This window comes from Pithys albifrons, chromosome 11 (assembly GCF_047495875.1).
Source record: "Pithys albifrons albifrons isolate INPA30051 chromosome 11, PitAlb_v1, whole genome shotgun sequence".
In the NCBI taxonomy this organism is placed as follows: domain Eukaryota; kingdom Metazoa; phylum Chordata; class Aves; order Passeriformes; family Thamnophilidae; genus Pithys; species Pithys albifrons.
This window is the reverse complement of record NC_092468.1, coordinates 19,171,648-19,184,103: the sequence shown is the minus strand read 5'-3', so window position 1 is coordinate 19,184,103 and position 12,456 is coordinate 19,171,648. Positions and strand designations below refer to the sequence as shown.

The following is a 12,456-nucleotide window of genomic DNA, read 5'->3' as shown; positions in this document are numbered from 1 at the left end:
GTGGGATAAATATTATGCAGGAATGAGAATATTCACCCTCACAGCATGGGAAAAAAAGTCCATGATACTGGTTGAATGTGTATCTTTCCTTCAGTTATGGCACATCAGAATCACAGAATCATTGAAATGTTAAAGCTGGAAAAGACCTCCAAGATGATCAGCTCCAAACCAGCACTGTGCTGTTCACCACTAAACCACATCCCCAAGTGCCACAGCCACATGTTCTTTGACCACTTTGAGCATTTGTGCCTCCTTATTCAGTAGCCAATCCTCGTCCCTCAGACAGACATGGTTACAACTGGCACAAAAGCTACAGTGGAAGCTTAACATGGACTAACTAAAAATGAAAACATCTGATGGGTAAAATGTCATCATGTATCCCTGGTCATTTGGAGCTGATGTCCAACTGGAAAGATCACCAGAAAAGGCATTTGAAACTGCTGTTATTGAAATGGCCTTAAGCTGAGACAGGAGATTCAGACTCTATCAGGAAAAACATTTTCACTGTTTTGGGTGGCCAGGCATTGGAATGCCCAGGGGCATGGTGGAGTCACCAGCCCTGGAGGCATATGGATCTGGGGCTGGGTGATGTGGGTTGGTGGTTGGAGTTGATGACCTTTAAGGTCTCTTCCAACCTTGATGATTCTATGAATCTGTATTTAAAGCTATTCCAAAAACATAAGCATTTGGCAAAGGTACAGGCCTCTAATCAGGCTCTGCATGACTAAGCTTGTGCGAGCATCCAGCTCACAGCACAATTCGCCTTCGAGTGTGTGGCGAGGGCCATCGGCCGCCACGGGCATTTTATGATTTTTATTTTCCCTCTGTGCAGCAGCACACGGGGCAGCGCTGCGGGACAGCACAGCCTACACCTCCCGGTGCGCGAGCAGAGCCGGGCAGGGCAGGGCAGGGCAAGGAGGGCAAGGACGGGAGGGCAAGGCAGGGAGAGCAAGGAGGGCAGGGCAGGGCAGGGCCCGGCGCTCCGTGAGGGACAAAGCTGAGGCGGGTCAGGGATGTCGAGCCCCATCTCGCAACGCCCCAGCCCGGAGGCGGCTCCGGAGCCGCAGGTGTGGCCCCAGGCCCGGCCTTCTGACCCCCCGCTCCCCCAGTCCAGCCCAGCCCAGCCCAGCCCGCCCCGCATTGTCCGCAAAGCGCCGCCCCCGGCGCCCCTCCCGCGGACGCTCCCGCTGCCCCTTCAGCAGCCAGCGCGCCGGCGGGCGGGGAGCCCCTCCCGGAGCCCTGCTCGGAGCCCCTCCCGCAGTCGCTCCCGGGAGCTCTGCCCGGAGCCCCTCCCGGGAGCCTTTCCCGCAGCCCCTCCCGCAGGGCCCGCCCCGCTCGGCCGGGCCGGGGCTCGGGAGCGGCGGGCGGGCCCGAAGGCGGAGGGGCGGGCGGCGCTCGCTCCCCCCGCGGTGACAGTTTCTAGAAGCTCGTCCCGCCGTCCTTTGCGGCCCCAACATGGAGGAGCTGACGGTGGAAGTGCGCGGCTCCAACGGGGCCTTCTACAAGGTACGGGCGGCGGAGCGGGCGCTGGGGGGTCGTGCCCGGGGGGCCGCGGGCGGGGCCGTGGGGAGGGTGGAAGGGGCCGGGGCGCTGGGGCCGGGGCGAGGGCGGCGCGGAGGGAGCGGAGCGGAGCGGGGCGGGGGCGGCGGGGCCGGGGCTGTGGGGGCTACGCTCGGGGCAGGGGCTGCGGTGGAACGGCAGGGCCGGGGGGAGGCAGATGCTCGGCGGGGCATTCCCCGAGCCTTCATTTTGGGAAGGGTGGGTGGGAGGTGGATTTTTCGAGATGGAGGTGCTTTTGGGTGGGATGGGGTGAAGCGAGCCGATAATAATGCTTTTTTAAAAAGCATTAAAATACTTAAAATATTTTTTTAAGATTTCGAGTTTATTTATGCCGTCAGATACCTTCCTTCACAAGCACCCTCCCTGGAATGTCAGGATGGTACAGGATCAATGCAGAATACTCTCAGCTGTTGCCTGTCAGTCATTTTCCCTTAAGCCTGGCTTCAGATGTTTAAGAATCTCAGCTCTTTTTATGGCAATAGCCTCCTGTCTTCCTTTCCAGAAGGGCTGATTCCAGGCGGTATTGTGAGCGTGCAGCGTGGCCGTGTTCTGGGAGGATTTCATCTCAGGACTTTCTTTAGCCATTGTGCCGAGCCACATGCACAGGGTGGCATCGCACAGGCAGGACTGCGCTGGGGGGCGTGGGGCTGGCCTTGGTTTTTTCTCCCCCTCTGAATTTCCTGTGTGCAGCTGTGGCTTTGGCTTGGAATTCATGTGGTAATTGTACAGTATGTACAGGCAGTCGGTTTTGAGGGATTGTAACCAGCTGACTTCAGAAGTTAGTTTTTTCAACTGGCCATGACAAATGGGAGATGTTCTTATAAGGAAAGAATGCAGTAACCTGCATCCCCTTGGTAGGGAACCCTCTGAAATTTTTTACTAAAATCAGTAGATAATAAATTTTGTAAATCAGATACGTTTTTTGTTGAACTCAAAGTACCACACAAAACCCCACATTAGAATCATTTGCATCTAGAACAGGATGCTCCTAAATAGAATTCATGTTTTTCCCCCCTACTGTCCATTAGGAAGCCCAGAATTTGGAAACACTCTTCTTAGCTTTCCATTTTTCTACCTTGTGATCTTGGACAACTTTACAGACCATGTTTCTTCTTCATGAGAGGAATGTGAGACTTATGGGAGTATAATCAGGTGTGCTGAATTCTTGGACTGAAGGGATCTGTGTGCACAAAATTTATTACAATAAGCCTGATTTAAAATATGCAACAGTGATGTCTTCTCGTAAGTCCGTGAGAATTGTCAGACTTGGATTAGCACCATCATGTGTTTTAGCCCTGTGAACGCTGACTAACAAAAGTAGAAGTTCTAATTAAAAATGGCATAATGGCTTTGAGATCAGTGAAATGAGGATTAAGTCCAGTGGTGGCATCTTCATGGTGGATGAAGGCAGGTTGGAGTGATTGGATGCACAGTGATCAAAGCCCCAGCTCAGAGTAATCCACTGTTAATGTGGAGGGAATAAAACCCCACAACTCCCACAGAAAAAAACCACCAAAAGTGAATAGACCAAACAAACACAATTTTAAAAGGTTATTCTTGTGAGCTACATGCAGTGAAATGTATCAGTGACTCCATTTTGTGAGTCTTACAGTTGGGGTAGGCAGAGGTTCTGCCTGTATTTTGGAACTGGGCAACACTTGCAGTCACTTACTGTTTAAAGTTTCTAAAGCAAAGGAGGGAGATGTGTCAGTTTGATTTAGGAAATGTCCTATTCTGGGCACCAATAGCATTGATCATGCTGTGCAAGATAATGAGAAGAGGCTCATCTTGTCTAAGCCACAGGACATTGTATGAAAGGTGGCAAAAGTTTTCTGCAGGGAAAAGCTGAATTTGTAAGATGGGATGAAATTTGAGGTTTGCCCTTAGAACAGTCTAAATTCAGATTCATTAGCACAACAGACCTCCAGGTACATGAGATGAGAAAGAGCTTACTATACCAGCAGAGACAAAAACCAAAATAATTATGTAAACAGGAACATGAGAGATTTTTTTTTTGATGAGTTGTTACTATGATCTACAACTTGGCCGTAGTAGAACAAATGTAATGATTAAATCTGTTGGAGCATTATAGTGGATTTTCAATACTTCCTGGAGGTATGACCATGGTAAAAGATACTCTATAGTTTCTTTTGTTCCTCTAATAATTTCAGTTTTACCTGGGAATTCTTTGTATGTGTATGAAGAACATTTTTTTAATGTATGCATTATGAACATATATTATATGTGTATACACTGTGGCTGCTGTAAATTAAAGACAATTAGGTTTTTTATTAAAATACATGAAAACTTGGAATGCTTTTCATGATGCATGAATCAGTGGACAGTAACTCTGGTTATGGTAGATCCTGAGGTAGCTTTAATTTTTGTACAAAAGAAAGTGTAATTATGGTCCAGTTTTAAACTTCTATATCACTAAACTAATTTATGGTTTTGGGGTTTTTTTCAATTTGCTTTACATAATTGTAATCTAGAGAACAGGATGGCATTTACCTTGTTTTATCCCAGATTCTCAACCACTATGCAGCAGAGCCAGTTTCTGCAGCTCATAAGACTTTACATAATACCATGATATTGAGTATCCATTGTCTTTGGAGAGTGGATGGCACTGATGGGACTCAAAGTGGTCACAGGCTTGGGAAAAATGGGGAGGTTTGTGCTGTGGAACAGAGGGGAAAACAGCGTTGCTGATGTCCACTGGTTAAGGGTTTGCATATATTAGAGGTGCAGTGAGGGCTTCCTGAGAGCAGAGCAGTTGAAGCTTTTTAGCCAAGAGTAGATAGCAGGTTAGTTTTTGTCTTTGGGACCTTAGAGTAGACTTTTCGTTTTTATATGTGAAATGGCCAAAAATATCTGTTTCTTTAGCCTCAGTGAGTTGAAGAAAGGGAAAGCTGAATACTCCCAGGCTCCTCTTGGCCTGCAGTGTTGTCAGGATGATGGTTCTCTGTGTCATTGCAATCATGAAGTAGTTCACAGACTCACAGAGGGCTGAGGCTGGCAGAGGCTGTGGGAATTCATCTGGCCCATACCCCCTGCTCGAGCAGGGCCACCCAGAGCGATTTGCCAATGTCCAGGTGACCCTTGACTGTATCAGAGGATGGAGACTCTACAGTCTCCCAGACAAGCTGTGTGTGCTTCCACAGATTTTCCTAACATTGATACAGAAAGCCGTGGTCCAGTTTGTGCCCGTTGCCTCTGGACCTGCCAGTTGTAAAGGGCTCTTGGCAAAAAGGCAAAAACTTCTGTTTTAGGTGGTATCTCCATCAGCCTCTGTGTGCTCACTTGTATGAAAATTGGACCCCTGGTGATCTGTGTTATTTATGGGAGCTTCTGTGAACTAGGCTGGGCCTTACAATAAGACCTAAGGTACATAAATCACTTCCTCTCCTTGAGTCCTTCAGTGGCATCTGAATAACTTTCAAGGATCCATTGCATTCTTCATTGTAGTTGTAGGGACTTTTCTGTACTAGAACATGGGCTTTGTGGTGCTGCATGCACTTGTGTTCAGTTCTACAGTAGTAACTGTTTAGATTATATAAGGGCATAACATAAATAAAACAATGAATTAGAATGGAACTCAGCCTTTAATTTGCAGGTTCTGAATTGCTTCCTTGTTGCTCTGTTCCTCTTTCAAGAGGTGTGGTTTTTCTGGTAACAGGACTAAGCAAAGTGCTGGTAGCAGAAGTTGGCGTTGGCCTCAGGGTAGAGCCCAGCCAAAATATTACTAAGGGGAAAAAATGATGAGTGAGAAGTACAAACCATTTCTCCACATGTAGAGTCAAAGCATGATGAGCAATTCTGTGGAAGAGTTTATGCATAAATAAAAATACAATTATTTTTAATTTTTTCTTAGTGTTTTTAATTAGTGGCTTTGAAAACGAGTTGTTCTAAGTGGCTTTTAGGTCAGTGGCCATTAAACTAGGAAGTTGTCACTAGGAGTGTAGCTTACACAGTTACTCATACACAGTTACTACACCAGGAAAAATAGTAACTGGAATGACCTTTGTTTTTTTCTTTAAAGGTCTCAACTATCTTTCATAATGTCAGCACTTTTTTATTACATCCAGCCCTATATCTGTATGGGTGGGAAATTTTGGGCGTTTTAAAGTTGATGATGATATCTTGAAAGTTGTGTTGAGTCCTGCCTGAAGAACCCGTAGTCATTGTTGCTGTTGACAAGCCATTTGCTTGAGCCTTTTAGGCTGATAGAAGGGAGATGCCAGAGGCAGTGGTTATTGATTACTAAGGTGCATGATCAATGGAGGGTGTCTTCCAGAAGTTTTGCCCTTTGAGAATATGCATATGAAGAAAGCAGTATAAGCAATGAGTCATTTAGGCTGCCATGAATAAGCCTAAACCAGGGGATTCAGTGCTGAGGTTCTTATATAACTGTCAGGAGGACCCTTGAATTTACATGTTGTGGTAATTGTAATTGTGAATGGAAATAAGCAGTAATGTCATAAATTAAACTGCAGTTGCTAAAATGGATATGATAGTATTTTTCTAACCTGTAATGTTTGTGTTTTGCAGCAAGCTGCAGCTGCTTGCTTTTATCAATTCCTTGTATAAGCAGGTGCAGCTAATCACTCCTAATGAAAATAATACTTCACTGGGTTCAGTCTTTCCTGTCAAGTGATTTTACTATTTACAAGTTTCTTACATTTGCTTTGATTTATTTTCTGTTTTTTCCCACGGGGGCTCAGCATGAGATACATCCCTTAGTAATAATTATTTCATGTGTTTGTTGCATGGAATAATTGTGTATCAGTGTTAGAAATGGGAAGGGTTCTTGCATCTGAAAAGGAGGGAAGCGCTTGGTAACTGGATATAAGGTGTTTGACCTTTATGTCCCTGGTTCAGAAACAGTCCCTGGTACCAGATGCCCAAGTGTTTGCTGTTTGAAATTGGCTCAGCAGTGAGTAAGGTGATATTAATACAGTTTTAGTGTCCAGGTATGTGTGACTCAAAAGCCAGCACAGTGGCTGTCCCTGGAAAGAAAGTTTGCAGCTAAACTAACAGCACCTCATTTTTAGACTGGACTGCCCTACTTGGGGGTCAGATAAAATTAAGAAAGCAGAATGCAGAGGGAACTTGTATTGCATCTGCCTGTTCTACACATTTTATGACTTTGCCTGGAGCTGGATTTAAAAAAAAAAAAGGTAATCTCCTGTATGTGTGTGTATGTGTGTGTATACAGATATATATACACACACAGAGACATACAGTTCACTGTAAGGGCACTTCAGTAAGTCTTGATCCGTTTATGTTATCAGCAGATCCTAATCCTAAATCCATGACCAAAACCTAGGTAAAAGGGAAAGAGTATGTGTCTGTTATGAAATGAGGAAGCCTCAGCTCTAGTGATTTTGGTGGCAAACGATTCATTCCCAGTTCTCTGCCCTGCTGTTCATCCTGTGCTGGGTCCGGTGCTGTGTGAGATTTGCTGGGTTTCCAGTCCCCTCCTTTACAGGTGCTGGTTTGGGAGCCAGGCCCCTGCCAAGTGAGTGGCAGAGACAGGTCTGAGCCAAAGTGCCTGTGGAGCCAGCAGGACATTAATAGCTGTCGTACAGTACAGTCCCCTGCCCCCTGAGCTGGGCTGCAGCAACAAGGCATACATGGACTGCCAGAGATCCCGCTCTCAGCACGGGGAGTGACTGACACAGGCCTGCAATATCTGCACAGGCCAAATCAGAGGTCTGGCAAGATGAAGTCATGTCAGTTTTTCTTCTCTTCCTGCCCTCCACAGTTTTGTAGGTGTGCAAAACACACAAAGGTTATGTGTAAGCTTACCTGCTGATAGTGCCATTCCTCACTATGTGTTTTGGTGCCAGTGTGTTTACTGGTGGTATGTTTGGTGGTCTCTTGTTAGCTCTGCCTCATCACCTTTCTTTGGAATGAAGATACATGGAATGATACATTAGGAACGTAGAACTCTTCAAACTTAGATGGTGGCATTTTCTGTCTTAGGCAACAGTGCAATTAAATTAAATTTCAGTAATGGGAGTACCTTGTTCATTTGATGAAAAGTTAAGGTGGTGCATCATTACTTAATTTAGTATAGAATGTTTTTGACTAGTGCAAATCTATTTATATAGGTTTCCTCACTGACAAAGAGCTCCTTCAAAACTCCCTACTTGAAAACCAGGATATCTACTGTTCTGTTTTATCTTCATCACACCCTTTCTGAAGAAATCCTTGTGAATTTATAGGATTTACTATGACTTTTGATGTAAAAAAGTCTGGTTTGTATTGTGAAATTAATTTCATGAGTTTTTTGTAAAACCTTTTTTTAAAATTAATAATCCTAGGCTCTTGGAACAAAGTTTTAAAAACTGCACTAAATCTCAACCTGACATGCATGAAATCAATTTCTGTTTTTATCTTAAAGTTGTAAGTGACAGCTGTTAATGTGTATAGTCAAGGCTGTAGGTAGGAAAGTAATATGCAGGAATTTTTACTGTCAGCAAATGTTCTGATGATACTTTTGGCATCCTTCTTGGCAATAATGATATAATTTCTTAGAAAACTGTAGTTAAAACTTGTAATGAATTCTCATTGTTTCTAGTTGTGTTACAAATGAACCACACAGTCCATAATACCTGAGAGATCGCTGTGCTTCAGTTGCTGTAAATGTGATCTCACCCCCCCAGCTGTAGAGAAATTGATAATAGTAGGAAGAGTTGTACTTGGGATTTTTGACTTGTATGTTATGTTTTCACTATGAGTCCTGTGTGCATCTGATCAGACTTTTTCCAGGCCTCACAACAATGTAATTATTTAATAATTATGTAATTTTATTGAATACTTTATGACCCTAAAGTGACCCTAAAGTACATACTTCATAAATGTTAAACTTGATTTTGAGTATTTCTCATATGTAAATACTAAGGAGTGAAAGAGCTTGGGAATGGCAGCTGAAAAAGCTGTTCAGGTAATTCTGAGGCAGTTCCTGCCCTGGTGTCTGCCAGCCCTGAGTCTGCAGGACATTCTCCTGTGGGAGGGAGAGCAGCACACACTTTGAACGGAAAGACTTCCCTGTGGGAAGGAGTTCCTGAAACCCACGTGGTGTCGTAAAATGTACAGGCTTTCTGTTGGAATTTGTACTTTAGATTTTATTAAAAAGTGTGCAGTGTTTCTGTTTATGCAGCTGACGTTTGTGCACTGTCAGCTGTTGGTCTGCTGAGGCCGTATCTCTTCCTTACTGTTCCCCTTCAGCTCTGCCATTCTTCAGTGGGGCTTAGTCTGAAAGTTGCTTCTGAATACTGAACCTGTTTGTGCCTTGCACAGAAAGCCACACTTCACCTGGCAATGGGCTAATTGTCTGAAATCCTTAAAAGTCAATGCAGTTGGATTCCTTTTTTTGCACTATTATTGTCTTATTAATGAAATCCATAGTTAGTGGATTCAGGGCTTTCTGAACTCCACAGGCATTAAGTTCTGAATGTTTCTCAGAAGTTTTATGGTACTTGATATTGAATCTCTTGATTTTGAAGTTGTGCTTTTTAATAAAGGAAGGAACAGGATTCAGATTTGCAGAATAAATTTTTAGGTACTACAGGGTGACTTTAGAAACTGAATACTTATTGATTACTGTGAGAACCCAAAGTAACAGGAATAAGAGATCAGGTTCAGCTATGAATTAAAGCAGCACAAAGAGGCAAAGACTAACATTGAGTCACAGAGTCTTGGAATGCAGATAAATGGCTGTTAATGTCTCTATGTTGTAAATACTGCTTTTTGTGATGAATTGTCATGTAGCAGACTGCTGGACTGCCTGAAATTGGTTCCCAGTGCTGTGACTTGGGTGTTTTGCCTCTGGATTGAGTTTGGATGAATTGTAGTAGAATAACTCTTCATTTCCTGCACTTTATGCCATGTTAATTTGTCCTGACTCAGGGGCTTGTTTAAAAGGGACGTTTGGTAGCATAAATTTGGTAGCATAAAGTTCTGCTTTCCCTCTGTTGCTGATTTACACATACTTTAGGCAGCAAAATTTTATATGCTCTTTGCATCTTTAAACAGATAGAACTTCATATTCCCATCCATTTTACCTGTCCATAGACTTCTTGAAACTGAAAGTCCCTGATTATGAATGTATCTTATTGTCAACTATTTCAGTTACCTTTCAAAGAAGATTTGCCTTCCTTCCCTTGCAGTCGCAGGATGGCCTCTGACAGGGTTTATTTTATTAGGATCACACTGGGTAGTTCAGAAAGATGATTTCTAGTGACCTGCTTTGTTCGGGGTTACCAGTGTGCTCTCTGCTAGAACCAGCTTTTTGTGTTGCTGACAGGTGAGTTTGAGGGAAGCTCAGGGAGCAGAAAAGCAGGTTTTGAGCAAATGCCTTCACAGCATTGCCCAAGTAGAGCTCAGGTAAAAGGAGATTTGTTTTTATAGGCCCTTTGCAGCCAGCTGTCAGTGTGGGCTCCTTCACTGTCTGTCATTACATGGAGGGATCTCCTGTGTCAAAATTTATCTTTCCCTGAGCTGACACATAATACCTCTGTGGGCTGGTTGCTCCTTGCACAGCTGATACGTTCTTCGTCCTCCTCAGTTGGCAGTTTCTTAAGTGGATGTAATCCATTCAGCAGATTTCCTGGAACTTCTCTTAACATAGCTATGCAGCTCTCTTACTCCTTTAAAACTGCAGGGGCCTCCTTGACCACCCCTGCTTGGGCAAATACCAGACTGTGGCAATAGGAGGAATAGTGTTGTAGTGTTCTTCTGTCTTTTAATTTTTTTTTCAGCATACCTACCTTCCTTAATCAAGAAATGTAGGAACTTAATTTCTGCTTGGATACTTGGGTATAACACTATCAGGTTGATCTTTGTCTTTACGTTTTTGACATAACCAGTGCCCCCTAAATATAAGCAGAAAAAAACCCGTGAAATACCATAGTCTGTTGCTTTGCTGAGAAGTCCTACGGGCCTTTGGCCTCATACAGTCCCCAATTTAGTACCTGAAAGATGATACCATAACTAGCTCTGTGGCAGCTTCTATTGCCAGATTTGATCCAAACTTGCTGCCATACCATTCTGAGGCAGAGTTGTTTGGGATTGAGTTTTGGGTTGAGAACACCACCTGCGAAGCAAATAGTGCTATGAAGAGCTGTTTGATGAACTCCCCTTGTCCAGGTCTGTCTCACTTTGTTCCTTGTGCACACCTGTGGATAAAAGAGGAAGCTCTGGATAGTGAGTTCACTTGTACACGTGGTGGTCAGATGTGAGCAGTGATTTGAAGCAATCCCTGTGCTTTGTATATCCTGGAACAGCCAGCTAAGGATATCAGCAACCTTGTGGGAACAGTGGGAGTGTGTGTTGGGCCTTTCCTAAAGTAGTACCTTAGTGTTAGTGGTGGTCTTGGCTTAGTTTCAGACTGTATTGAAATTGCTGCCTTACATTGATTGCACTTGCATTCTTATAACAAAAATATTTTTGTTTTAGGGATTTATCAAAGATGTTCATGAGGACTCTCTCACAGTTTCATTTGAAAACAAGTAAGTATTTTATTTTAAAAATAGCTTGAAAATTAGGTGGTTATTTTGGTTTTGTGCTTTTGCTGTTGGGTTTTTTTCTTATTGTTTTGTCATGAAGAGGAAACAGTTTTCATTAGAGAGGTGTATTTCTAGAAGTACAGGTTCAATATTCTGTTCAGCTTCCATGAATTGCCTTCTTGAATCTCTGTCTCAGAATTCAGCTTGTCAGTTACACAGTCTGGCCCATTCTTTGATATCTTTAGTGTTGCCCACAGATGTGACAGCCAGACTTAATTACAATAAGAATCAGTGGCACAGGCTTGATACTCTTACATGAAAGCAGAAAAAGATGGAAAATACCAAAGTACTTAAATAAGCAATTCTGTATATGTCTAATGTGAGGAATGTTGATCAGTGTTCTCAACCAGGGAGAAACAGAAATATCCTAATGGTGATTTTTTTAACGGTTAGGAAAATAAATACATGTATATATCCAGTCAAAATAGTTACTGTTTTGGAGTGGAAAAGAGTGCAAATGTGTAAGAAAATCTTGAGAAAGAGTTATCCATGAGGCCCTCTTCATTTAATATATAAACACAGCAGTGCTACCAGGGCAAGCCAAGGATAATCGATGGGATGATAAAGTACAAATGAGTAGCTGTTGTTTAGTGTTCAGACTGATAACACCATGGATTATCTGGGAGACTCCAGTGCTAATTCAAAATACTCTGTGAGCTACATCCTTTTCTGTTTGCCTTCCAGTTACTAGGATGGAGATGCTATAAAATGTGTCAACTTTTGATGTGAAGGTTGTTACTAACTCTGCCGGCTCTAACCTGTAGATTAGTCTTTCAGCCTTTCTTTAAGAAAGTTTGCTGGGTAATAAAGGTATTACCAGGGAGTGTATTTACAATTCTGGTTAAATAAACCCAGGGTGTGTATATGTATACGTGTGTGTGTGTACATACATACATCTATGTAAAAAAAAATCCTGGGGGGAAAATAACTAATCCTGCAGTTTACTGTGTGAAGTCCAGTCTTCGTTTCTTTCTAACCTATGTTGTTGAGTCCTTCTTTAAGAAAAAGAGTTAGAAAATGAGTTGGCAACCCTAATTTGTACTAATGCTGAGGTGGTTATAGAAGCTGTTACTGCCTTTTAGGTTTTCATACCCTCACCCCAAAACTGAAATGAAAAAAACTGGGTCCTTCATCCTATCGATGGTTTGAGGAGATGTGACAAATGCTCAGTTTCATATTCAACATCCATATTACTTCTTAAAGAAAAGCAATTACTTTTCTTTGCCTTCAAATATTTACTTTCATGTCAGAGACTAAGTAAGCTCAGGGAGGTGGCAGTGCTTCACAGCAGAGTCTAGTTGTTGGCAAACACATTGCTAGTATT

At 43.2% G+C, this 12,456-nt stretch overlaps 1 protein-coding gene across 2 annotated transcripts in view; it reads left to right on the top strand.

The window, feature by feature from the left end:
• The first annotated feature begins 1,382 nt into the window (after nt 1-1,382).
• Nucleotides 1,383-12,456, top strand: part of FXR1 (FMR1 autosomal homolog 1) — a 32,416-nt gene continuing 21,342 nt past the window's right edge. Inside the window, exons 1-2 of one of the 2 annotated variants that reach the window (XM_071566125.1) lie at nt 1,383-1,506; nt 11,023-11,075. In XM_071566125.1, the coding sequence (XP_071422226.1) occupies nt 1,456-1,506; nt 11,023-11,075 (104 nt within the window). In that variant the 5' untranslated portion in view covers nt 1,383-1,455. The remainder of the gene's footprint in view (nt 1,507-11,022; nt 11,076-12,456) is intronic. The other variant, XM_071566126.1, reaches the window with a different exon arrangement.